Raw genomic sequence first — 26,912 nt, 5'->3', positions numbered from 1 at the left:
GTTTTGGCCATTTTGCATTCAGTCCTCTATTTGCACATTTAGTCTTCCTCATTGTTTTAGTTCTTCTTTACTAGCTTGCCAATCATGATTGGCCAAAATGCCGCTCTGCTGCTCTGTTTCTAAGTTCTTCTACGTTTGCTATCACTTTCAATTTATAGCCCACATCATTTGAATAATTTTATTTTTTTCCATTATGAAACAAGCTACTAACAAAAATATTGTACTGTTACCCATCACAAAATCACTTTCAGTTTAAGTTCACTGGCACCATAGACTGTAATGACACATCATAGGCTAGACAGTGACCTGGATTTGTGATGGCGGGACGGGAGGGAGACAGTGTTAACAAGCTCGTGAATCCCTGAAACTCATGTTTGTCACTTAGGTGCACTGCTGCTGCTGAATCCAATGTTGCCAGACAGAGATAGGTTTCCCAATGCATCGAATATGTGGCCATTTTTAAGACTCGCAGACATTTTTATATTAATTTCAAGTCAAAGATGCTCTTGAATTTTGGAGGAAATTGTTTGAAGAAAAAAGTGCATCTTACAGTCTGTAAAATATAGTGCCTAGTAATGGTCTACAATTAAAAACATGGTTCTTTATGTCACAATTTTTTTCACACGATCTTTTATACACTCCTGGAAATGGAAAAAAGAACACATTGACACCGGTGTGTCAGACCCACCATACTTGCTCCGGACACTGCGAGAGGGCTGTACAAGCAATTATCACAAGTACGGCACAGCGGACACACCAGGAACCGCGGTGTTGGCCGTCGAATGGCGCTAGCTGCGCAGCATTTGTGCACCGCCGCCGTCAGTGTCAGCCAGTTTGCCGTGGCATACGGAGCTCCATCGCAGTCTTTAACACTGGTAGCATGCCGCGACAGCGTGGACGTGAACCATATGTGCAGTTGACGGACTTTGAGCGAGGGCGTATAGTGGGCATGCGGGACGCCGGGTGGACGTACCGCCGAATTGCTCAACACGTGGGGCGTGAGGTCTCCACAGTACATCGATGTTGTCGCCAGTGGTCGGCGGAAGGTGCACGTGCCCGTCGACCTGGGACCGGACCGCAGCGACGCACGGATGCACGCCAAGACCGTAGGATCCTACGCAGTGCCGTAGGGGACCGCACCGCCACTTCCCAGCAAATTAGGGACACTGTTGCTCCTGGGGTATCGGCGAGGACCATTCGCAACCGTCTCCATGAAGCTGGGCTACGGTCCCGCACACCGTTAGGCTGTCTTCCGCTCACGCCCCAACATCGTGCAGCCCGCCTCCAGTGGTGTCGCGACAGGCGTGAATGGAGGGACGAACGGAGACGTGTCGTCTTCAGCGATGAGAGTCGCTTCTGCCTTGGTGCCAATGATGGTCGTATGCGTGTTTGGCGCCGTGCAGGTGACCGCCACAATCAGGACTGCATACGACCGAGGCACACAGGGCCAACACCCGGCATCATGGTGTGGGGAGCGATCTCCTACACTGGCCGTACACCACTGGTGACCGTCGAGGGGACACTGAATAGTGCACGGTACATCCAAACCGTCATCGAACCCATCGTTCTACCATTCCTAGACCGGCAAAGGAACTTGCTGTTCCAACAGGACAATGCACGTCTGCATGTATCCCGTGCCACCCAACGTGCTCTACAAGGTGTAAGTCAACTACCCTGGCCAGCAAGATCTCCGCATCTGTCCCCCACTGAGCATGTTTGGGACTGGATGAAGCGTCGTCTCACGCGGTCTGCACGTCCAGCACGAACGCTGGTCCAACTGAGGTGCCAGGTGGAAATGGCATGGCAAGCCGTTCCACAGGACTACATCCAGCATCTCTACGATCGTCTCCATGGGAGAATAGCAGCCTGCATTGCTGCGAAAGGTGGATATACACTGTACTAGTGCCGACATTGTGCATGCTCTGTTGCCTGTGTCTATGTGCCTGTGGTACTGTCAGTGTGATCATGTGATGTATCTGACCCCAGGAATGTGTCAATAAAGTTTCCCCTTCCTGGGACAATGAATTCACGGTGTTCTTATTTCAATTTCCAGGAGTGTATTTAGTGCATGCTGAATTCAAAAATGTAACTCACTTTGTTCAATCAGGTCATGTTTCTTCACTACCTAGGTGGTAGCTTATTGGTATATAAAACTATTCAAATGTTTGAAATTTTTAACTTTATCATCACAAAGCAGACTTATTTCTGTATCACAGAGCTACATTAAATGTATGATGTTCAAATAAATGTAGTTAACAAGGATGAAAAGATATTTCTACTTACCTTTGTTTCCTTTAAGACCTTGAAAATGATACTAGTACAGTCATAGTGGACAGTAATTGTGTACAGAGATGGAGGTGGTAACTCTAGTAGAGAAAGGTGGAGACTGAGCTGACCTTGCTTCTAGCTTGTAGCAACCTGCAGGCCAGTGTGACTTGAGCTCTGAGTGAAAGTAACATTGCTACAAAATGAACCAAAATTGCAAGAATCATGCTAACCAATTTTGTTACATTTGTGGTAAAGCCACCATACAACACAGCGAATTAAAAATTACTCCTTTTGTTATGAAAATGTACCATGCGCGCTTAGAAGCTAAAATTATTATTGAGGGCAGTCCTTCAAATCACACGTATGCTGCAGAAGTGTTTCAGTTTTGGTATAGCTATGATTTGGAGGGAAATAAGAAATCATCCTACTGATTATTTCTGCACGACAAATTTACAGGATAATTTAATGACTTTGATTCTCATGAACATAACATGTGTCCTTATGAACATAATATGCCTCTTCATTACATCCTATTAAATCAGTTAGAATAAGTATCTTATTTGAATTAATTAAATGAATACATCTGCCCTTACTTTTAGGTTAAAAAAAGACCATAAAATGACCAGAGGTGCCATCTGCCATAAGACCTGTGCCTTACACACCAGGAATTCCAATTGCAACACCCCCTGATAACCAAGAGTGATTCCAGTCCAAATGATGAAATGCATGAAGAGGATATTGGTGACATATATCAAGCCCCCCTCAGATTCATACCACACACACGTGCAGATTAACTTACAGGTTGTGGCCATACTGCGGGGTCTGCAACTTGGCTACACCACATATCAATGTTTCCTATACCTATGGGTCAATCGGGCAGATAACAAGCGCTACACACAAAACATCAGCGAAGCAAGACCGGTCCTAACACCAGGTTCACTCAACGGTAAGTCACAAGCTCAAAAAATTCTGTTTCCTCCACTGCACTTTAAACTTGGTTTCATGAGATCCTTTATAAGAGCAGTGAACAGGGGTAGAAGGGCTCTTGCTTTCTTGAAACAGAAATTTCCTTGTGTCAGAGAGGCCAAACTTTATGCAGGTATTTTTGTTGGTCCTCAGATCAAGGAGTTTATGAGAGATCCTGAATTTGATGAGTGTGTGGAAGGTACAGAAAGGAATGACTGGTTAGCACTGAAATCAATAAGAAAAAACTTTAAGAAAAAACTTTCTTGGCAACTATAGGAGCTGAGAATACGAAGATGCTGTTGAGGAACTCCTGCAAAACTTAAAGGTTCTTGGTGCTCATCTTTCAATGAAGATGAACTTTCTCAGCTCACATTTAGATTACTTCCCTGACAACTGTTGAGATTATAGCAAATGAACAGGGTGAGCGTTTTCACAGAGATATTACAGTGATGGAAGAGAGGTGCAAGGGTTGCTGCGTACATGTTTGTGGACTACTCTTTGTGCCTCAAGAGAGACATTCTAGATGCAAAACATAATGGAAGTCCTTGAAAATAGCCTTTTTTCCCATACAGTGATGTTAATGTATGATCTTATACATGTTGTTTAACTTAATCCAAACACAAGACTGTTTTTATATACTTATGATTAAAAAACTTCTTAAATGTCATAAAAATGAGTCACATTTCTAAATTTAACGTGCATGACATATTAGGAACAAATTTTAAAAAAAAACTTGACCTCAAAAATGGCGCAGGCAAGAGGAATGAACACCACACAAAAATATCACAACTGTACTTACAAATTTCGTAATAACCAAAGGAACTTCTGGAATAATTAACTCTAATGGGAAGGGTATAGTCATACCAATTACTTTTAGAACAGCATCCTTTAGTTCCAAGACAGAGAATTATTGCCTTTTCCTTCTTTCCAATTTCAAATATGATTTCAAAAGCTACGTTTTACCACATAATAATATGAGAATTACACATACATACAACTGTACAGTCACACTCAGTTTATCTTGGTTGTTGTAGTCTGCCAAAACTTTATTGTGAGTCTATGTTACTTTTAGGCAGTCTGTCCAGAGTGGCCAAAGGTGGTGTCCGTGCACGTGCGTGTGCTTCCCAAAGAAGGTTTTTGCCTGAAACTCAGTGAGTGACTGTCGTTTCATCGTGCCTGTCTGCAAATCAATATGTTATCTTTACACTGAGTGGCAGTCTGTCCTTTACATAACTATTAAACAATGGAAAATCCAGGATGGAATGTAACAATATTTTGAAAAGGATAGTTGCTACTAATCATAATATTGTTACTTTTCATAACTTTTCATTGCTGGGATCCCAACATGTCCTGGGGTCCAAATGAAGGTCACTCAATGACCTCTGTTGCCATGGACAAAAAGAGACTCCTGTATAGTCAGTACCAAAGGGTGCCAAGGGAAGCACTGGTCGAGAGCTTGTAGGTTGCTTAAGGAGTCACTTACAGATGACTAAGGACTCCCCAGCACAGGATTGGATATACTCAAGAGTGCGATAGATGGCTACCAACTCTGCAGTGAAAACACAGCAGCCGTAAATCCGCTGCAGGAGAGATTACAGAGAACGGGGATAAGTAATTGCTCCCCCAGCCAAACGATCAGCAAGCTCATTACCTGGGATATCCACATGGCCAGGAAGAAGTAAATGGAACAAGCAGCATGGTGAAGATCAGCAAGATGGTCATGGATGACCTAGACCAAGGGATGGCAGGAAAAACACCGGTCAATAGCCAGAAGGCCACTCATTGAGTCCATACATAAGAAAACGTGGTTGTGTCTGGACTGTTTAATAAAGGTACGGGCCTGGGAAACTGCCATCAATTCCGCAGTAAACACCCCACATGTAGGCGGCAGGAGATGATTTTCCGTGCCAACAGAGGATGTGAAGGCATATCCCACACGATCAGCAGATTTAGAGCCATTGGTTTAAGAAACAACAGCATCTTGAAACTCCCATAAAATTCGGTGGAAAAAACAACAGAACACCTTGGGGGGGAATGGAATCTTTCGGACCTCGGCGGAAATCCATCCAAATTTGGGGCCGAGGAACTAACCAAGGGGAGGTGTTGGGAAGGGAGTGTGGGAGACAGGACAAAGAAGGAAGCTGAAAATCACGGAGAAGAGACGCAAGGTGGAGCCCAACCGGTAAACCCGCCTGAGTGCGGGAATCAGGTGAGTGATGTCCATGGTCTGGGAACCAGATAGAGTAGGAAGGTTGAGTTGGACAGGAATGGACAGTGATTGCATTAGAAACCAGAAGCTGTTACCGCCAAACAGAAGGGGGGGAGGGGGGGGGGGGATCCCAGCTTCAACCAGGAGACTATCAACACGGCTAGTAGGTAAGTCACCGGTGGCCAAATGGATACCATGATAGTTGACCGGATCCAGCAGGTGCAGTGTGGAAGGAGCAGCCAAACCACAAACTTGACAACCACAGTCCAAGCAAGACAGCACTAAAGCCCAATAAAGGCAGAGAAGGATGGAGTGGTCTGTACACCAAGAGGTGTGGGCAAGGAAGCGAAGGACATTGAGTATACGGAAACATCCTACCTTCAGAAGTCTGACATGAGGCAGCCATGTGAGCTTGTTGTTGGAAAGAAGATCCAGGAAACGACACTGTGGGACCACAGGTAATCATTGTGCATCGAGGTAGAGCTCCGGATCAGGACGGATCGTAGGACGGCGCAGAAGTGGACCAGCCGCAATTTTGAAGGAGAGAACTGAAACCCGTGTGTGAGGGTCCATGCAGAGGCACACCGTATAGCTCCCTGGAGCTGCCGCTCTGCAAAGGCCATCAAAGAGGAACTAACCCAAATGCAGGAATCATCCACATACAGAGCAGGGGCGACCAAAGGCCCGACAGAGGCCTCGAGTCCATGGATAACAATGAGGAAAAGAAGTAGACTCAATTCAGAATCCTCTGGGATGCCATTCTCCTGGGTCCGTGGAGAACTAAAAACAGTACCAACCCGAACCCTGAATGAATGATGGAACAGGAACTGGCAGAAAAAAATTAGGAGTGGAATCCGAAGACGCCACTCATGAAGTATAAGTAAGATGTGATGGCGCCAAGCCGTCACAGGCCTTGCGAAGGTCAAAAAATACTGCAACCAAATGGCGGCGCTGGGAAAAAGCCTGCCGAACTGTGGATTCCAAGTGAAGTAAATAATCGATTGGAGACCGTCCCTCTCGGAAGCCACACTGCTAAGCGGACAATAGATCCCGAGATTCCAGGACCCAATTGAGCCAACAGGCTACCAACCATTCAAGTAACTTATAAACAACACTTGTCAGACTAATTGGCCGATAGCTTTTGACAAACAGGGGGTTCTTACCAGGCTTAAGGACAGGAACCACAATGCCATCCCTCCACTGAGAAGGGAAGTCACCCTGGAGCCAAATACGGTTAAACACATGGAGAAGATGTTGCCGTTGTGGAACACTGAGATGTTGAAGCAGTTGGTTATGAATGGAGTCTGGCCAGGGGCCGTATCATGAGAAGAAGAAAGTGCCAACAGAAGTTCCCATTCAGTGAAAGGTTCGTTGTAAGTTTCTAACTGAAAAGGGGTAAAACATAAGGCAGAAGCTTCGGCCTGCTGTTTCTGGTGAAGGAAAGCAGCCGGATAGGAGGCTGATGCTGTTGCAAAATGGGTTGCAAGATGTTCTGCGAGAATCAAGGGTCCGTACAAAGGCCGTCAGGGAGGTGAAGGCCTGGGATGATGGCCTGCCGATGGCAACCTTGGAGAGAGCGAATTGTAGACCATACCCGTGACATAGGGACAGTAGAACCGAGGGAAGAAACAAAGTGTTCCCAAGACATCCGTTTGCTCTGTTTGATTAAGTAACGGGCTTTAGCTCGAAGGTGTTTAAAGGTAATAAGGTTGGCAATGGATGGGTGCCTCTTATGATGTTGCAAAGCTTGACAGCAATCACAGATGGCAATGGCAATGGCTGTACTCCACCACGGGACTTGCTGGCAGTGAAATGGTCCAGATGAGTGCAGTACATCAAGGCTAGCAGCGCGAACAATCACGGGAGACATGTCACGTAGGACGTCAACAATACAACCCGACAAAGAGGGAGAAAACACAACCTGTGTAGTGTATAGAGGCCAATTGGCGCATTGGAAAGACCAACGAGGCAACCTGCCCATCGGGGAGTGGGAAGGGAGCGAGATAATCAACGGGAAATGGTCACTATCACAAAGGTCGTTGTGGGGCGACCAGTGTAATGAAGGGAGGAGGGAGGGAGAAGAAAAAGAAAGATCAATGGCAGAAAAGGTACCATGACCAGCACTAAAATAAGTAGGAGAACCATCATTAAGAAGGCACAAGTCGTGCTCTGCAAGAAACTGGTCTATGAGAAGACCTCGTCGAAATGGAAATGCACTGCCCCACAAGGGATGATGAGCATTAAAACTCCCAAGTAGGAGGAAGGGAGGAGGAAGTTGCTGAAGAAGGGCAGTTAAGGCAGCAGGTGTAAGAGTCCTGTCAGGAGGGAGATAAAGATTGCAAACCGTGACCTGAGAGTCCAGGTGGACCCTAACAGCAACCGCTTCCAATGTAGTTTGAAGAGGAATCCACGTGCTAGCAGCGTCTGTATGGACCAACGTACAAATGCCACCAGAGGTCCACAGGGGGCCGACCCGATTTTGACAGACAACATGGAACCCACAGAGGGTCAGTGAGTCATCATCAGTAAAATGAGATTCCTGTAGAACCACACAAGCTGCAGAGTAAGACGAAATAAGGAATTTCAACTGCGGACAGTGACGGTAATATCCATTACAATTCCATTGGATAACCACAGAACGATGATTCAAATGGGGGTTGAACAGGCTAAAGCCAGTCATGTCGCCGGGTCACCACCCGTCACCAAGGAGGGGACGGCATCCATGAACAACAGGTCAGAATCAGCTTGCGAAGTCGGGGATGAGACCTCTGGTGACACCAGAGGCTCCTTGTACCGGGACTTATGTTTCTTCTTCTTTTCTGTTGGAGATGATGAGAGCTGTGCGGCATGAAGGAGCCAGCTGCAGCAAGATCGGGAACAGAAAGAGATCGGGCGACCTGGGGGCCCACAGACCGTGGTTCTCGCGGTCGTCGCGTGGCAGGAGACCTTTGGCCTGGAAGGTGCTGAGAAGGGGTATCCCGGGTGGGGCGCCCTTGAACGGCAGACGCCGAAGAAGTGGGACACTTCTCCGGCTGGGGAGAGGGAACGGCGCCCAGAGGAGAGGGTGTGGGAGTTGCAGCGGAGGGGGTGAAGAGAGGGGTTTGGGACTGGGGTAAGGAGGGGGAAGAAGGGGTGAAGATGTAACTAAAGCATAACTACACATCATGGACACAGGGTGTAGACGTGCATACTTCTTACGAGCCTCAGTATAGGTTAAACGATCAAGGGACTTATACTCCTGTATCTTCTTTTCCTTCTTATATACTGGGCAATCTGGTAAACGTGGAGAATGATTGCCATGACAATTAACACACACAGGAGGCAGAACACAGGAACTCCCCTCATGGAATGGATGTCCACAGTCACCACAGAGAGGGGCCTGCGAACAGTGGGAAGACGTGTGTCCAAAACACAAGCACTTAAAACACCTCATAGGAGGTGGAATGTACAGCTTCACGTCACATTGATAAACCATAATCTTTACTTTCTCAGGGAGGGTATCCCTTCAAAGGCCAGGATAAAGGCACCAGTATCAATGCGATTGTCCTGTGGACCCTTCTGAACACGCCAAACAAAGTGAACACCCTGCTGTCTGAGATTGTCCCGAAGTTCCTCATCAGTTTTAAGTATGAGGTCCATGTGAAAAATCACACCTTGAATCATATTTAGAGACTGGTGGGGGGTAATGGACACAGGAATTGTGCCAAGATGGTTACAGGCACGAAGGGCCGCAAACTGGGGAGCTGAAGCAGTTTTGCTCAACAACGAACCCGACCGCATCTTGCTCGGAGAGTCTACTTCACCAAACTTGTCTTCAATGTGTTCCACAAAAAATTAAAGTTTGGTATTGGTGAAAGTATCCCCATCAGTCCTGGTGCAAACCAGATAGCGGGGGAAAGGTTTCACACCTAGCCAACAGACCTGACCCTCCTCCCAGGGGGTAGCCGTGGAAGGGAAGGCCGAAGGAGCAGGAGAAGCAGCACTAAAAGAATCAGTTCCACATGGAGAGACAGCCGCAAAAGAATGGCCAGAGTTCTGGACCCGTATGCGTTTCATTTGCATAGCGTCCGCCCTGATATCACCCACTCCGATCAGGGGCTCTCCCCATGGGCGCCACCCAGCCACAACGAGGGCCGTCTGGCAAAGCGGCCATTGCCAGGAGTTCTGATGCTCCAGGATGACAAGCAACCACTCCTAGGTTTACATGAGGTGGTCACAGCTCAGGTATCAGAAGTGTGATCCCTGTGTGTTCAGGGGGCTCAACCAAAAGGGTACATAGCAATCCCGCCACATGCACTGGCTACCGTGCTGGTTTTGCACCCTAGCACCAGACAACAATGTGAAAGAAAAGGTGAAATGAACTAGTAGGGCACATGTCGGAGACACTAGGTAAGTTGCTCTTCCCCATATGGCTCATACTACAGAACAGAAATTTAGTAATGGTGGTCAAATCCCAGAGGGGGACCAGGGAATGCCAAAAGGATGAGGTGATTATGCAACAAAACCAAATTGCAAAACCACCATAACTAGGAGGATAGCAGGGCCAACATAAACAAGGACACCAAGAGAGGGAGAGGAGAGGGTGAAGGGGAAGGGGAAGGAGCAAGGAGAGAAAAGGAGAGGAAGGGCAGGGAAATGCAGCCCTGGAAAGAAGGAAGGCTGAAATAGCTTGGGGCTCGTGCTCACCACGCACGTACTCACGAAAGAACCATGAGCCCCCTGGGGGGTTGCAGCACAGAAGTCTATGCTGAACCATGCACTAGGCTCCCATAGTCAATACGGGAGAGCAGGAGGGCTTTGTACAGCTGCAGCAGTGTAGGGCAATCACCACCCCAGTCAGTGTGGCTTAGGCATTGAATAATATTAAGACGCCACCAGCGCTTTTCCTTAAACTGACAAATATGTGAAAGCCAAGTTAAGTGGGCGTCGAAAACCAGTCACAAAAAGTGGCAAGTCTCCACTACATCAAGTAATTGGTTATTGAGGTAAAGTTCTGGATGACGGTGGACTGTACAATGATGACAGAAGTGCATGATGCAAGTCTTGGCAGCCGAAAACAAAGCCTTGAATGAGGGCCCACAACTGTACCTTTCATATGGCTCCCTGTAACTGGGTTTCAGCCACACCAATACAAGAGGAGCAGAAGGAAAAATAAAAATCATCAGCATATAAGACTGGTGATACTGAGAGCCCTACTGCTAATGTGAGACTGTTAACAGCAATCAATAAGAGTGGAACACTCAGGACAGAGCCCTGTTGGACCCCAATCTCTTGGATATATGGCAAATTGTAGGAAGCACGACACAAACTTGGAAAGTGCAGAGTGATAAGAAGTTCCATATAAAAATTGGGAGCAGGCCCCAGAACTTCACTCATCAAGAGTAGCGAGAATGTGGTGTCGCCAACTGGTATTGTAGGCCTTACTCGGGTAAAAAGAATGGCAATAAAGTACTGTTGCCAGGAAAAAGCCAATCGCATCACAGACTCCAGGTGAACCAAGTTGTCAGTGATGGAGCGCCCTTGGCGAAAACTACCCTGGGACAGAGCCAGAAGACCCCGAGACTCAAGGAGCCAACACAACTGCCAGTTTACCATACTTTCACACAGCTTACAAAGAACGTTGGTGAGGCTGATAGAACAATAGCTATCTATGTCTAACAGCTTCTTACCAGGCTTAGCCACTGTAGCGATGGTACTTTCCTGCCACTGTCACACGAATTCGCCACTGCTCCAGATGCAGTTGAAGACAGCAAGAAGGTGGCACTGTTAATCCCGTGACAGATACTTAATCATTTGGTCTGGGACAAGGGATGTGTCAGGACAGTCGGCAAGAGCACAGAGAAATTACCACTCACTGAAGGGAGCATTATATGGCTCAGGGTGATATGGAGCAAAATATAGGTGTTGTCGCTCTTCCCATGGTTTGAGGAGACAAAAGGCGGGGGGGGGGGGGGGGGGGGGGGGGTAACTCTCAGGTGCTGAGGTGCGAGCATAATGCTCAGCAAGACACTCTGTGATTGTCTAGAATGGCAGACACAGCTCCACATGTGGAAATTCCAGGTACACCTGGAGGGATCTGAAAGTCGTGTAGTCGTCGGAGCTTGGTCCAAACCCAGGAAGGAATGGTTCGTGTTCCAATGGTGGAGATGTATCATTCCCAGCATTCCTGCTTCCATTGTTTGCTGAGTAGGCGGACCTGGGCAAGGAGCTGTTTGAAGGCAATGTGGTTCTCCAGGAACGGGCGGCACTCATGGCGTTTGAGGGCTCCCCTACAGTCTCAAATGGCTGCAGCGATTTCTGGCGACCACCGAGCACTGACTTCCGCCATAGGCATGATAATGATGATGGTGATGAGCTTGTGGGGCACTCAACTGCGCAATTATCAGCATCCGTACAAAGTCCCAATCTTTACACAGTCCAATCTAGCTACTTTCATGAATGATGATGAAAATGATGAGGACAACACAAACACCCAGTCCCCAGGCAGAGAAAATCCCCAACCCGGACGGGAATCAAACCCGGGACCCTGTGATCCACAGGCAGCAACGCTGCTAGCCACTCGACCATGAGCTGCAGACTCAGGCAAAATGAGGGAAGAAGGATTTCTGATTCAGCTGTGGCAACAATGGTAGTAGTGATGATGTGGATCACTTCACTGATATTGCCATGCAACAAAGATTCAACAGTGGTGGCAGCAGTGAAAGCGACCCTTTGTGAGAGTCCATCTGGGCAAGCGTCCAAATAATTGATGCTGGAGAAGGAACGGGAAGAGCGGAAAGTGGTCGCTGCCACCCAAGTCATCGTGAGCCCTCCAGTGGATATACAAGAGAAGGCCAGGACTGCAGCTCGAGAGATCAATGGCTGAGTATGTGCCATGAGAAACACTGAAATGTATTGGGGCACCAGTACTGAGGAGGCAAAGGTCAAGTCGAGTTAGTAGGTCCTCAACATCTCCACCACAGCCAGAAATCTTGGTTCCACCCCATAAAGTGTAGTGGGCATTAAAAATCACCCAGAAGTAGAAAAGGTGGGCGGAGTTGGGATCTTAGTGGAGCCAATACATGGTGCAGCACCTCACTTGGAGGAGGTACATGTTACAGATGGTAATTTCCTTCACTGTCCTGACCCTGACAGCCACCAGCTTCTAAAGCCACTTGAAGGTGCACAGGTTCGTTACAGACAGATTAAGAGAACAACACCTGACAGTCTCCCACAGCCAGTATGGTTTTTGTAGTACCCCCAATAGCCACGAAGGGTTGGGGTTCGCATCGTGGGAAACCAGGTTTCCTGAAGGGCAATGCAAAAAGCAGATGTGACACTTAAGAGTTGTCGTAACTCAGCCAGGTGGGAGAAAAAACAACTTCCGCAGGGGTGGGGGTGGGGACTGGAAGGAATAGTTCTGTGCGAGAGGAGCTGGAGGAGGCTGTTGCTTCTCCAGCTGGAAGGAGGAGACTGATGTCCCCAGGCATTGGGTGGAGGGGGGGGGGGGGGGGGGGGCGGCTATGCTCCCAAAGTAGAAGTTTTGGTAGCAACAGAAGAAGACTTGCCCCCAGCCAACAGGAGAGGGGATTAAGATAGGCGGCCATGAGGGTCCACTGGAGTAAGCTTAGATTAGGAGCATAACAGTGTCATGGCGGGCGATGTCATTGTAGTGGCAGCATAAGATGGAAGTATTCGAACAGGGTTCAACCTTTCATATTTTAGTTTAGCCTTGTGGTACGATAGGCTGCCCAGGGTCTTGTAGTCCATAATTTTCCACTCCTTTCGGAGTACTGTGCAGTCCGTCAAACAGAGGGGGGGGGGGGGGGGGGAGCAGGGTGGCGGGGGTGCTATCCACAGTCGACACAGGTGCAGGAAGGCACACATGGAGTATTCGGATGCAGTGCACATCTGCACTCTCTACATGTGGTGCTGGAATTGCCCCAATTTCCAGCACTTAAAGGAATGCATGGGGGGGGGGGGCGGGGGGGGGGGAGAGAGGGGGGCGGCGTGTAAGGTTTGACATCACATTGGTATACCATCAACTTCACCTTTTCAGGTAATGAATCACCCAAAGGCCAAGATGAAGGTATCAGTGGCAAACCTATTGCCTTTAGGCCCCCTATAGATGCGCCAGACAAAGTTAATGCCCAGTCATTCCAAATTGGCATGTAGCTCATTGTCGGGATGCAACAGGACGTCATGATGAAAAATAATTTTCTGGACCATGTTGAGGCTTAAAAGTGGGGGGAGGGGGAGCAACCAAAACAGGAAACATCACCCAGATTGTCACAGGCGAGTAATGCCTGAGACTGGGCTGGGGATGCCATCTGAATCACAACTGACCCATCACACATTTTAGACAACCCTGTCATTTCATCAAACTTGCCCTCCAGGTGCTTAACAATAAACAGAGGCTTCATACCCAGAAAGGAGTTCCCATCAGTTCTGCTGCACACTAAATAATGAAGTGGATATGGCCCTCTTCGTTCTGTAGCCCTATGTTTCTCTATTGCTGTTGTCAGGGAAAGGAACGATTTATAGTCATACCTTTCACCACTGTTAACAACCTCCCTTTCTTAGAGACTGCAAGGGCCATTCAGTCCCCAGAAAAAGATGACTTGGACCACTTCATTACAGGTCATCCGACCTGATGCCACCCACTCCGATCATGGGCTCTCCCCATGGGCACCACCCAGCCACAGCAAAGGCCACCTGGCACAATGGCCATTGCTGGGAGTCTTGATGCCCCAAAAGGACAGGCATCTACTACTTGCGTACAAGGAGAGTTTGCAGCTCAGGCATCAGCAGTGCGATCCATGTGTTGTCAGCGGGCTAGCACCAAATGGATACATGATGGCCCCACCAAAACAGACTGGCTACCATGCTGGATATTGGGTGCAGAGAAATTCATAATGTTATTGGTGGCAAAAGAGGAGGGTAGGCAATGGAATAAGATGACATAACCCGGAAAGTGTCCTCACCCAAATAGTTGAATTACAAGTGGAGATGCAAAGCCATGACAATAAGAGGAAGGAGACACTGTAAAATGCTGATGCTGATGATGTCAGTCAGCTGTTGGTTGGTTGGTTTGTGGGGATTCAGGAGACCAGACTACAAAGGCCATCAGCCCCTTTTTCCACGACCATGAAAAACCCAAAAGGAATAAAAACAAGCAACGGAGAAGACAAGGAATTACAGAGAACAAGAAAGACACAGACAAAAGGAAGTAAAAGCACACAGAGTGTTACAGTGGTTGGCCGACCATGGAAACAAAAAAGGAAAAGCCAACCACCACGAGACACACTAAGAACCCCAATCTAAAACCATAGGCTAAAGGCTAGACAACATACAAAAAAGAAAAACCCTTAGATTGAGCGATAAAAGCCTCCTGCTAGAATAAAGTGCAAAACTAAGCCTGCCATGTTGGGTGAAGGCAGGGTGCCCCAGGTACCAAGGACATTCCGCTGCAAAACCAACCAGAGATCACATTCTGAAAGGCCAATCTCCAAAGCCTGTGAAACGACAGCCTGTTTGGCCAGCGTGTCAACACTTTCATTAGCTGGGATGCCGACATGACCCAGGGTCCACATAAAACCATAGAGTTGCTGCAACAAGCAAGACTATGGATGGACTCCTGGATAGCCATCACCAGACGAGAGCGAAGAAAACACTGGTCGATAGCTCGTAAACCTCTCAGGGAGACACTACAGATAACAGAGGACTCCCCTGAGCAGGAGTGGATATACTCTAGGGCGTGAGAGATGGCTACCAGCTCAGCAGTGAAAACACTGCAGCCAGCCGGCAATGGGCGTTCTTCAGAATGATCCCCAACTGTAATAGCATAGCCAACTCTACCAGCAACCATCGAACCATCGGTATAGACTATGTCAGAGCCATGAAACACAGCAAGGATGGAAAGAAAGCGGCGGCGGAGGGCCTCAGGAAGGACTGAGTCCTTTGGACCCTGTGTCAAATCCAGCTGAAGGCAGGGACGGGGCACACACCACGGGGATATATGGATATAGGCCCGGAAAAGAAGTGGGAGAGGGAAAAACTCACGCCCAGAGAGAAGAGCCCAGATGCAAACCGCCATCGTACACCCTGACCGGGGCCGACGTTCTGGAAGATGGACGACTGAGTTGGGGAACACAAGACAGTAATTTGGATGCCCGGGCAAGCTACAAACATGTGCAGCATAAGCGGCCAGCAGTCTTTGGTGTTAGATCTGCAAAGGAGGGACACCAGCCTCCACAAGTATGCTGTTTATAGAGCTTGTGCGGAAAGCTCCAGTTTCGAGTCGGATCCCGCAGTGAAGTATGGGGTCGAGCAACTTTTAACGCGGAAGGCGGTGCTGAACCATAAGCCAGGCTCCTATAATTGAGACAGGATTGAATCAACGCCCGATACAGTCGTAGGAGGGTAGAACGATCGGCACCCCAGTTGGTGTGACTCAAGCAACAAAGAGCATTAAGATGGCGCCAGCATGTTTGTTTAAGTTGCCAAATATGAGGGAGCCACCAGCAAGAGAAGATGTGTCACGCTTCATCGCATGTCATCCGCCCTGATGCCATCCACTCCGACCAAGGGCCCTCCCCACGAGCGCCACCCAGCCGCAGCAAAGGCCACCTAGCAGGATAGCCATTGCCGGGAGTCCCGATGCCCCAGGGAGACAGGCATCTACTCCTTGGCATATGTGGGGAGTTAACAACGCAGGCATCTGCAGAGCGATACCTGTGTTGTCAGGGGGCTACAACCAACAGGATACATCGTGGCCTCACCACAACGGACTGGCTACAGTGCTGGATATCAGGTGCAAAGTAGTCCATGGTCGTCGTCGGCGCAGAAAGTGACACAGCATAGTGGATGGTGGAAACTGCACCCAGGAACGGATCCTCGCCCAAGAGATGGAGAGTGAGCGGGACTGCAATGCAACGACGAGAAAGTTGGCTAAAGATCTCAATGCACGATGGACACGATGCACCATGTAAGGTGCCCTTCCGAAACTGGCTCGCTCTTCAGAAAAATCTGGTAGAATGTAGGTCAAACCCTACAGGGGACCAGATAAAGGCCAAAACATGTGTGACTCCTTTTAGTCGCCTCTTACGACAGGCAGGAATACCACGGGCCTTTTCTAGCCCCTGGACCCGCAGGGGTCAGCCAGCTGTGCAGAAGCTCTGTGGCTCTAAAGGTACTACTGCTGCTATACGATTCTCGAATGGCCGTCAGATACAATACACTTAATGTAAAAAATTCTAATAATGCTATTTGTTTGTCAGTCTTTAATGATTTCTGTAAGTTTTAGTATGGGCTTAATCCCAACTATGTAGAGCTTTTGATACCAAGCAGATGGGTGAGTCGATTTTACACTATTATTAAAGGTATTAATTGAGAAGTGATCAAGCCAGGTCAAGCGAGTAAATGAAACTATAACTTTTATGCTGTGGTAAGTAAACAGAATTCGACTAATTTGGATGTTTAGAAGTACTATACAAGAAAAGGAATATTTAAGTTGGGAGAGCCTTTAGTAATCGAAAACTAATCATTTCACTCAAAGCAAGACAAATTTGATTTTGCAGTAGGGTATATGGGAGAGATTTTCATTGGAAGAATATGATTTATTACCAGTGTGAAGAAGTTTTGCCTGTGCAGAGTGGGAAGGATTTCGATAAGTTGCCTTGGTTCTTGTAATAGGTTCGAATATATGATTGTAGCAGGCATTACTTTTGAGTGAACAGACAGTTTTGAGTTGGTAATTGGTAAATTTATCCTTCAACTAAAATATTACTACTGAACCGAATTGTGCATTTTTATATGTGGTTTGAGGAACCATCGAAACACAAAGTACTGCATTATGCATCATTCCTATTCATCACTTGTTTCCTAAGCTGAATAGAATTTTCACATTTTATTGCAACCCTTGTCACTGGGAGAAGTAATTTAGGTATAAGCCAACATCAGAACTGTTGGAGAATTGATATGCATTTTTATTAAGAAAGAGCGTTTCACCCATTGCTTTGTCCTTGTACATATATCACATATATTCAACATATTTCACACATTTCTGTACGCATAGTTCACCTGTATCTCCAGAAAATTTCACTCTGCAGTTTGGTTTTCACATAGCTCAATGTTTTTTGACATCATGTTTCCTGAACTATGGGTCGTAAAATGATATACTTTTGTAGGCACATTCAGCTGCACTTGTGGATACTGTCTGCTATTAACTTGTATTTGAAACACTTCTTGCAAAGAAGTAATAAATATAAAAGGCAGTTTTTCACACATCTTATCTACTAAACTACGTGTCGTAGAATCCTATAACTTTGCACGTACATTCAATGGTATACATAAATACTACCTGCAAAATGTGTTGAGAAATACATTTAGCAGTGAGGAAGTAATAAATTAAGAAGTCTTTCCTGATGCCGTAGTTTCAGTGCATGAAAAGTGAAAATTTTGCAGTGATAATTTTTTTTTTCCTTTCATAATTTTGTGTGAGATTGTTAATGAGAAAAAGCTTTGTAAAGGTTTGGAATTATGTGTGAAGCTTGTTGCAAGTAACTAAGTGCTCTCATTCTTGAATACCTGATAACAAGTCCGGCTATTCTTATGTCATGGGCTACATTTCTTTTTTACTCCCCCATCCCTTTTAATAAGCAGATGTTTTTTACCCCCACAACTTCTTTCCAGATAGTGAGTTATGTCTGTACCATGTTTAGTTGAAATCAGTCCAGTGGTTTAGGAGGAGATGCGGAAGTAATACATATGCAAGGTCCAGTTGGCAATGGGTGCACTAGAAATTGATTGTAGTGAGGGTAATGATTTAAAAGAAATAATAAAATTTCAGCCTGCCTTGTAACATCAAAAGACGAAGTTCTGATCATTTTATTTACTGGTTAGACCTGGTAATATAATGGTAAAATATAGTTCTCATGAAAGAATACAAAAGCACTTCACAAAATAAAGATGTGAAATGAAATAGTACTTCTTTCACTGACAAAAAAAGGAAAAGAAAAAAAAAATACTTTCAATAGCTACAAGTAAGGTTTCAGCTACGTAATAAAAACTAATTCCCAGTAACATATCAGACATTATTACAGAAAGAAATATCGAAGATACATATACAAATATTATGGTACAAACATAAAAGTTCTCAATATCAGAGGTCTATCTTAGTAGATTGACCTCATCCCCCCATTTTCTGTCATTCCTTAGTTGCTTCAGAATTCATACAGATATGTTCTGTCTAAGCAACTAAATGAAAGGCAGTTTTTTTCCATACACATTTTGCTTCTTTTACTTCTTTTATTTATGAAGCAGTATGTATTAGTTAAGAATGTGTTATGTTACATGAGAAAACTAACATAATAATATACTTTTAACTACTACATACTGCATTACGCAAACACACACAAAATTTTACATGCCACTGAAGATGCTTCACAAATAACAGAAGAAATACTCAAAAAAACTGCCTTTCATTTAGTTGCAAAGGCGAAACATACCTCTGTGAATATTACATCTCTGTTATCTTCTTACATTTGAAAACAAAGGAAAGAGTATTGCCAAAACATCCTTATGTAAAGTTTGCACTTCAAAAATTTTCATAAGAGAAGAGTTAGTTGTCACTACAGAGCCACAGAGAATTTAAAATTCTTTAAAACATGATAAGGCTAAGATAATAGCCTAAAGGTATATTAGTTTTCTGGCAACAAAGTCGAAGATTAAATTATTATGTTACCATAACTGAAAGTGATCTGATTTCAATTTGTTTAAATCACACAAGAAATATTGTATGTGTGTAAGAAGAAATTTTTTTTAATGCAGATGTGCATTATGAAGTGAGTAAGTATGTAACACAGGAAGGTATAAGCATTCTTATGTAAAGATAGTTAAACTGTCACAGGCTATCACTAAATGACTACTTTGTGCAGACTGCTTATATTAAAAGAATAATTTTGTATTGTTGCAAAGGAAATATTAAACTAGAGAGCTACAGGGCTCAGTTTTGAGGGAGTAAAAAGTACAGCAGCAGGAGGAGGAGGAAAATAGGAGTCAAAATTGGTGAAGCCAGCTCAGCTGTCATTATAAGTGCCCTTGTGAAATCACAGAAATCTTGATTTACACAGTACAGGATTTGTCAGTACACCACGATGTATTTTGTGTTTGCAAAAAGGTGGTGCTCCAAGTCTCAACTGTTCTACTGCAGGAACAAATCAATTAGGAGAATAGCTAGTTCATAACACAATTTAACCTCTTTAGGTGATACTGTCTTTTGTAAAATAAAGACCTCAAATTTAACAGTGAAAAGATGCCTCATGACTAAGAACCATATCTAAATCACCTTTATGAGATGCATCTCTCTCACTTCTAAATGATGTAAAGATAATCTGTTGCCAAAACAATATACACTTTGGCACAAACTGTATTTTACAAAGAGTGTCCATTTTGCCTTGATCTATTTTCTAAGTTTCGAACAACTCCATAACATTATTGCCAAATAAAACAGTCTTAACAAAATACCACATACGAATTTTTATTTTCACGGAACATTTTAAATAATATTCACCTTATTTTTTGTAACAGAAATAACGTTAAGCCTTACCTTGAGGAGGGCGAACCACAGGAGGAATTGGACTGCTACATGCCAGCTGATTCATGGTAGGTGTTGGCTTGGAAGAATTTCGGAAGCCCGAGATTGTTAAGTTATCTATGTCTATGTTTAATTTGCCAGAGTTGCTCCATGTACTGCCAATCTGTTCAAAGAAAATTTTTGATTCATTTTTGAAGTGAACACCCCCCCCCCCCCCCACACACACACACTTATTAAAAATAAATTAATGGTTCATTTGTTAGAATAAGTAACCACTTTATCTCAGCAAAATTATCTAAATATTTTTAACCGACAATTGTATGGCTTATATAATTAAAGTAACTCTAACATATCATTCAATAATACCAGTTTTAGTGAATAGAAAATTGGCAGGACAAAGAGCCTCTTTATCTCAGTTTGTATTGCAGGTGGTCCTATCTTTACCAACCATGCGACTCGTGTACAGTACTTAAATATGTGTCTCTTTACAATCAAAATTATTCTTGTGCATGACAGCTGTTCCTCCTCTAAGAAAAACTGTGTTTAAAGTAATAAGTATTAACACTGATGCAATACGTATGATGAACAACACTACAAATACTGCAAGGATATGGAAGCTGCTCGGGACTGCAAACATTTACATCATCTATTTTAATGAAGAGTATTGTGCCAGCAAAAACACTGCTGTTGCAACACAGTATGCACAACAATTAATGAGTTTTACTGTAAGAAGGAGAAACAATTTCAACAATATTAATCGAAATTTCAACTCTGTTTTTCAGAATTTGTACCTGTTGTGCAGTAGATTGGTTGCTGGAAGACTGAGAGACTTGGTCCTTTCCGGCAGATGGTGATGTTGGTTGCAAGGGTTGCGGCGACAATGTCAGGGGAACGCCTGTGACAACAGTAAAAGGTAATCTTAGTTAACACCTATTGTAGTACTTTAAAATGTCTGTCTGTTCACATTTAGTCTTTTAAAAGTTAACACCATATTCAGATTTAAAGAATATTCTTCACATCAAAGGGCATATTAGGTAATTACTTGTTACAAAACTAAAATTTATTACCATGTGAACTTAAAAAGTAACACTACACATAACTTATTAAGTCAGTGCATAATAAAACACAATATCCACTGAAAATATGGAATACTTCCTTACTAGAAATTGAATAGAACTAATCACATTACCATTTATCTGCATCACTTTTTACAATAATTTAAATATTCACACATTTTAAACCACTAAAGGAGTTTAGTATCTTATCAACGACAAGAGTATTTTATGTGGATAACTTTTCCATTTTGAAGACGGAGGAAGGAGTGGTCATAGTGTTAACCACTGTGCCATCTTTCCATGCAGATAATTACCTCATTTTTTAAATAAACTCAGCCATTAGTGTTTCTCCTCAAATGTGCCTGTCTGCTGCACGAGGCCCTTTTGATACCATGATCAGTGACCTAGTATCATACAGGTTTTTATACAGGATGTCTCAAAAAAACTCCCAGAGGGGTCCGTGGGTGGTGCGGTACGGCCACCGCCACAGCACCCACCCCACCTGCCTCTCCGACACTGATCTGCAGGTGCGCACTTCCCCTGAGTTAAGCATAAACAACACTGTCATGTGATTAACTGAGACCTAACTTTATTTACAGTAGGTGCTCAAAATGATGTCCGTCTGTGGTAAGAGCAGCCCACCTCCTGAGCAATCAGCAAACACTCGACAAATTTTGGCTGCCAAAATCTGGGAAATGACTAGCCGAACCTTCTCTCCCAACTCTTCGAGCATGTGGGGATTGGTTGCATACACCTTATCTTTTAGCATTACTCAAAGATAAAAATCAGAAGGACTTAGAACTAGAGAATGAGGAGGCCAGTCAACTATCCTATCATCAAAAACATTTTGTTCTGCTGTCATAGAAGCACTGGCGACGTGTGATCTTGCAGTGTCCTGCTTGACATAACCTACATCTTTTCATTAGGTGTCAGTTCTCGAAAAAATGATGCAGTCTATTGTTAATAGCTGTCTTGTGGAAAAAGATTGGTCCACTAATTAGTCTTGCACTAACTAAATACCACACTCCTATGTTCACATCATGCAGAGGTTGCTGATTTAGTTCATGAGAATTTTAGGAGCTCCAGCGTCAGTTGTTCTGATAATTTACGTACTCTGACAAATGCAGCTATGGTCCATCGTGCACAGACTGAACAGCCAGGTGCCGTAACAACGTTGAGCAATAGTATCCGAGTTCCTCAGCTGACACACTACCGTACTATTGTATGGTTTCATTTTCAGTTTGTGCACAGCTCTGTGAGCAGATGCTCTTGATACACCAGTCTTAAGTGCCAAATGGCGCAGAGATTTTCTCAGACTTATTTCCAAGGCCTCCCCTATCTTCTAATTTATTTTCAGTTAGGACACTAGGTTCTCTAGGCCGTTGTTTGTGTAACACAGATCCATTCTCTTGAAATTTCTTCACTCATCTATGCATCGTCAAATCACTGGGAAGGTGCACACCAGGAAATTTTTGTATAGATTCAACCTGACATTCCACATACGATTCTATTTTTACATAGTTCAGCACAAGAAACACTAGTTGACCCTTCGTGTACACCATACCAAATGGAAACTCAACAGAAAGTGCTCTTAAACACTCACTCAGTCACACAGTGGTGGCATTCTTTATTGATTCTGGATTTTGCAGTGGCCAAGATGTTTATGAACAGTACAAATCTTGCACTGATAGAACTTCTCTATATCTATGGCAAGAATATTCATCTGTACCTGATCAGTATTTACTAATTGGGAATAGGATATGCTACTGTGCAGCAAGTAAGGACAAATAAAATGTTGGACCAAACAGATACATCTGAGTCTAATATTAATGCTATTGTGACATTCAAGACACAACTTTCTGAAGAATTTGAAGGCAAACATGAATTGCTGCAAGGCAAATGCACCTCCAGACCTGTTACAAATTTGCATACCTTAGGCCATTACGAATCACGTTACTCAATCAATGGAATTCAAAGTTGGACATTCATGCCTTTTGTCTTATTCCTTCAGGTCAACATGTAACAATTGCAACTGCTACCAATGATATAACCTGTATAATGCAGATACTGGCTAAAATGTATAGAAACTGTAATACAGACATGCTTTGAGAAGACAGTAAATAAGAATTATGTTTTGGGAAAACAGTAGATAAAAATGGGAGCTGAAAGATAAACTGTGACTGTGGACAAGAATAATGTAAGCAGAAAATAAGGTGACAAAATTTACAAAGAAGAAGAACATTACCCTAATTAATTAGAGTAAATAAAATATATAACATAAAATGAATATCTCATCTGTATATAAATGTAATTTTTTTTTTAACACTGATTTCCCTCTCAAAGATGAACTCCATAAACATTTATCTCAGGGGAAGCTATAAAGGAACTCAGGTTCCATCTTAAAGGAGAGTTGACCAAGCACTAGGTATGTATGTACCTAGTAAAACAGTTTGTGATGGGAGAGACCACGGATGGAATAGATTCTCCATAAAATATTGCCAAAGAAATGACAATTACTGCATAAGAAGTGTAAAGTGATCCTTAAGGGCCATAAACAGAGCTGTACTGAATACAATTCATTCAGCTGTCAGATTATAATCTGAAGACCTCTCAAAACTCAAAAGAAATTCTTATCATGTGTAAAGGCTGTTAGTCATACCAAAGTTAGTGCTTAGATGCTCGTGGATGACAGAAAAACTACATCCAGATGGCTGGCACACAGACCTTCATTGTTAATCCACTAGGTGGATTCGATATCCTATTTCCAGAAGCAGCATGTACGAGTAAATATGTGCTGCTACCTGAGTGCGTTTTCAAATTCTGTCGACAGTGATACATAATACTGAAAACAAAACTTTTTTGTTGCCACCGGAAGCCATTACATATGCAACCTCCAGCTGGGAGACCATTTTAGCCATTTAATACATCTATATCTACAAACACGTTCCACAAGCCACTGTATTGTGCACGGTGGAGGGTACCTTGTATCAATCCTAGTAATTTCCTTTCCTGTTCCAGTGACAAATGAAGCCAGGGAAAAATAATTCAATATGCCTCCCTGAGAGCCCTGATTATCTTATCTTCATGGTCCTTACACCCAATGGACGTTGGTGGCAATAGAATTGCTCTGCAGTCAGTTTCAAAGGTTGGGTCTCTAAGTTTTCTACCCCCTGTTCTGCACTTATAGGTAGCACACCATGCCTAGTACATGTCCACCGTGGCACTTGGGGGCCACTGCACCAAGTTACAACACCTAAAGATGGGCTTACAAGAGCCCGAAACTGGTCATGTGATAATAAAAGTACTTTACAACTGAAGCGGTATTTTCAGCTTCTGATATAATGCTAAGCTGCGGATGTTCCTCCAACAGGATTACTTGCATGTTGATTGAACTACTGGTAACATATCTAGCACCCCACCTCTGAACTGCTTTGATGTCTTCCCATTAACCTGACCTGGTGAGCATCCCAAACACTTTAACAGCATTTACGAATGCCTCATACTAGCATTCTATCTGCATCTACATCTACATCTACATCCATACTCCGCAAGCCATCTGACGGTGTGTGGCGGAGGGTACTTTGAGTACCTCTATCTGTTCTCCCTTCTATTCCAGTCTCTTATTGTTCGTGGAAAGAAAGATGGTCGGTATGCCTTTGTGTGGGCTCTAATCTCTCTGATTTTATCCTCATGGTCCCTTCGCGAGATATACGTAGGAGGGAGCAATACACTGCTTGACTCCTCGGTGAAGGTACCCTTGTCACAGGGATCATATCCCTGTGGAAGATCCAGGTGCAAGACCTGCCCAATCTACCCAACCAGCATTTCCCAGTCTCCTTCATGATGAGACATACTTTCTTAAAATTCTTCCAAAAAATCTAAGTCAACCATTCGCCTTGCCTTCTACTGCCCTTATGTGCCCATTCCATTTCGTTTGTTGCATTACACCTAGATATTTAATCTACATGACTATGTAAAGGAGCACTCTACCAATGCTATATTCGAACATTACAGGATTGTTTTTCCTACTCATCAGCATTAACTTACCTTTTCGTACATTTAGAGCAAGCTCCAATATAAAAAGCTGTGCAATGACTGCAGAGGAGCTGGTGTATGACATGGCTGCTTTCACATGTGGCCTGGCATCTGATGGGTCACGATAAGCCTGTGACAGGATGGGAAGTGCTGGTTGGGTAGATTGGGCAGGTCTTGCACCTGGATCTTCCACAGGGATATGATCCCTGTGACAAGGGTATGGGATTGAGTGTGGCACAGGGATGTACTAGGATACTGTGAAGGTTGGCCGGGCAACAGAACACCACTTTAGGAGGGACAGAAAGGGTCTTTGGTAGGATGTCCCTCATTTCGGGGCATGATGATAAATAATCAAAGCCCTGACGAAGGATATGGTCCAGTTGCTACAGTCCAAGGCAGTATTGAGTGATGAAGGGGGCGCTCATTTGTAGCTGGCTCTTGTGGGCATGGGAGGATTGAGGGTACTTGGGGAAATGGAACAGGAAGGCTATTTGCAGAGTTTGTCTGGGGGGGAGTAACTGTCTGTGGCGGCCTTTGTGAGACCTGCAGCATGCAGGGCATGGGAGTTCTTGTCAATGCAGATGCACTGTCCCCAGGTGGCCAGGCTGTACAGCAATGACTTTTTGGTGGGGAAGGGGTGGCAGCTGTTGAAATGTGGGTACTGTTTGTGGTTGGTGATTTGACACTGCGCCTGGCAGCCTTGTCATGTTGCCACCTAGTCCCTGCACTCTCTGCCAGGCAGTGCTTCTTTCCCTCCTCTCCCCCCCCCCTACTTCCCCTCATATCTTACTATCCCCCCTCCTTTTCTGTCACTTCCAATTGCTGCTATAGTTCAACATGGCAGTTGCACTCCCAGAGGAGCTGCTGGAGACAGAAGTCATGTGTGGGTGACACGTGCTTGCTTGTCTGAAAGCTTGTGGTTTATGTTTTCTGAAGAAGGCTGTGGCCGATAGCTAAATATGTGACCCTTTTCATTGTGTCTGTCAGCAACTCAATGTTCACCTTTATGATGAGTAACAACCTCTCCTTTTCATAACACTATAGAATCAAATGTAATGCATATTCCAACCGCTTGCCAAAATTTTATCACGTCTGAACAGCACAAGATACGAACTGAGCCTCTGCAAGTTGAGTATGCATTAGAACCCTCGCAAAAATGATTGATGTACTTCAGCTAGAAGGTCAGAAAATTAAACAACTCTGCCCTGAACATCAGTAACATAAATGTTTGAGACAAGCTGGTTAGACAATGTTTGTAGAACCCAGCTTGGCAAAATTTGGCAGACAATGTAATCAAGTTATGGGATACCATCTACCTCATTATAGAATGGCAGAGATCACAATTAAAATTCAGTATTCAACAACATTAATAGGGGAATTTTGGAGATGCTGAACAGAGTGTCAGCAAGCCCACTGCAGTGCTGTGATGTGAACCTAGAAGAGAATGTCTCGTCCCCGACTGCAACTGTAGAAGGAATGCAAAATGCCTCCACATACGCGTTCCCGCCCACTGTTATCAACTGACTTGATTTTCACATAACAACTCTGTCAATTGTGTAAATGCTGTGGATGGATGTGTCCCTTGGCAATTCCTCTGTTCACTTAAGAACTTAGAGAATATATATTGTATGACAAGAAAGTGAAGACCTGGTCGAATATCACTGCAGGCCCATACACATACACTTGATCAGCAGGTATTTACATTATTAGAATTGCAGTACTCTGTGATAGTTACCTTGGCCACCAGAACTTACTTGTCTCAGTAGGTCCATTTTTTTTTAGAAATGGTTGCAGGATTCGGCTG

At 44.5% G+C, this 26,912-nt stretch overlaps 1 protein-coding gene across 1 annotated transcript in view; it reads right to left on the bottom strand.

Annotated features, from left to right (window-relative positions):
- LOC126175160 (clathrin interactor 1) overlaps positions 1 to 26,912 on the bottom strand; it is a 201,940-nt gene that overhangs the window by 34,673 nt on the left and 140,355 nt on the right. Inside the window, exons 11-12 of the mRNA XM_049921745.1 lie at positions 20,810 to 20,913; positions 20,031 to 20,181 (exon numbers count right to left, since the gene is read on the bottom strand). Of these exons, the coding sequence (XP_049777702.1) occupies positions 20,031 to 20,181; positions 20,810 to 20,913 (255 nt within the window). The remainder of the gene's footprint in view (positions 1 to 20,030; positions 20,182 to 20,809; positions 20,914 to 26,912) is intronic.

Source organism: Schistocerca cancellata, chromosome 3, assembly GCF_023864275.1.
Source record: "Schistocerca cancellata isolate TAMUIC-IGC-003103 chromosome 3, iqSchCanc2.1, whole genome shotgun sequence".
Classification (NCBI taxonomy): domain Eukaryota; kingdom Metazoa; phylum Arthropoda; class Insecta; order Orthoptera; family Acrididae; genus Schistocerca; species Schistocerca cancellata.
This window is presented reverse-complemented; position numbering and strand designations above follow the sequence as displayed.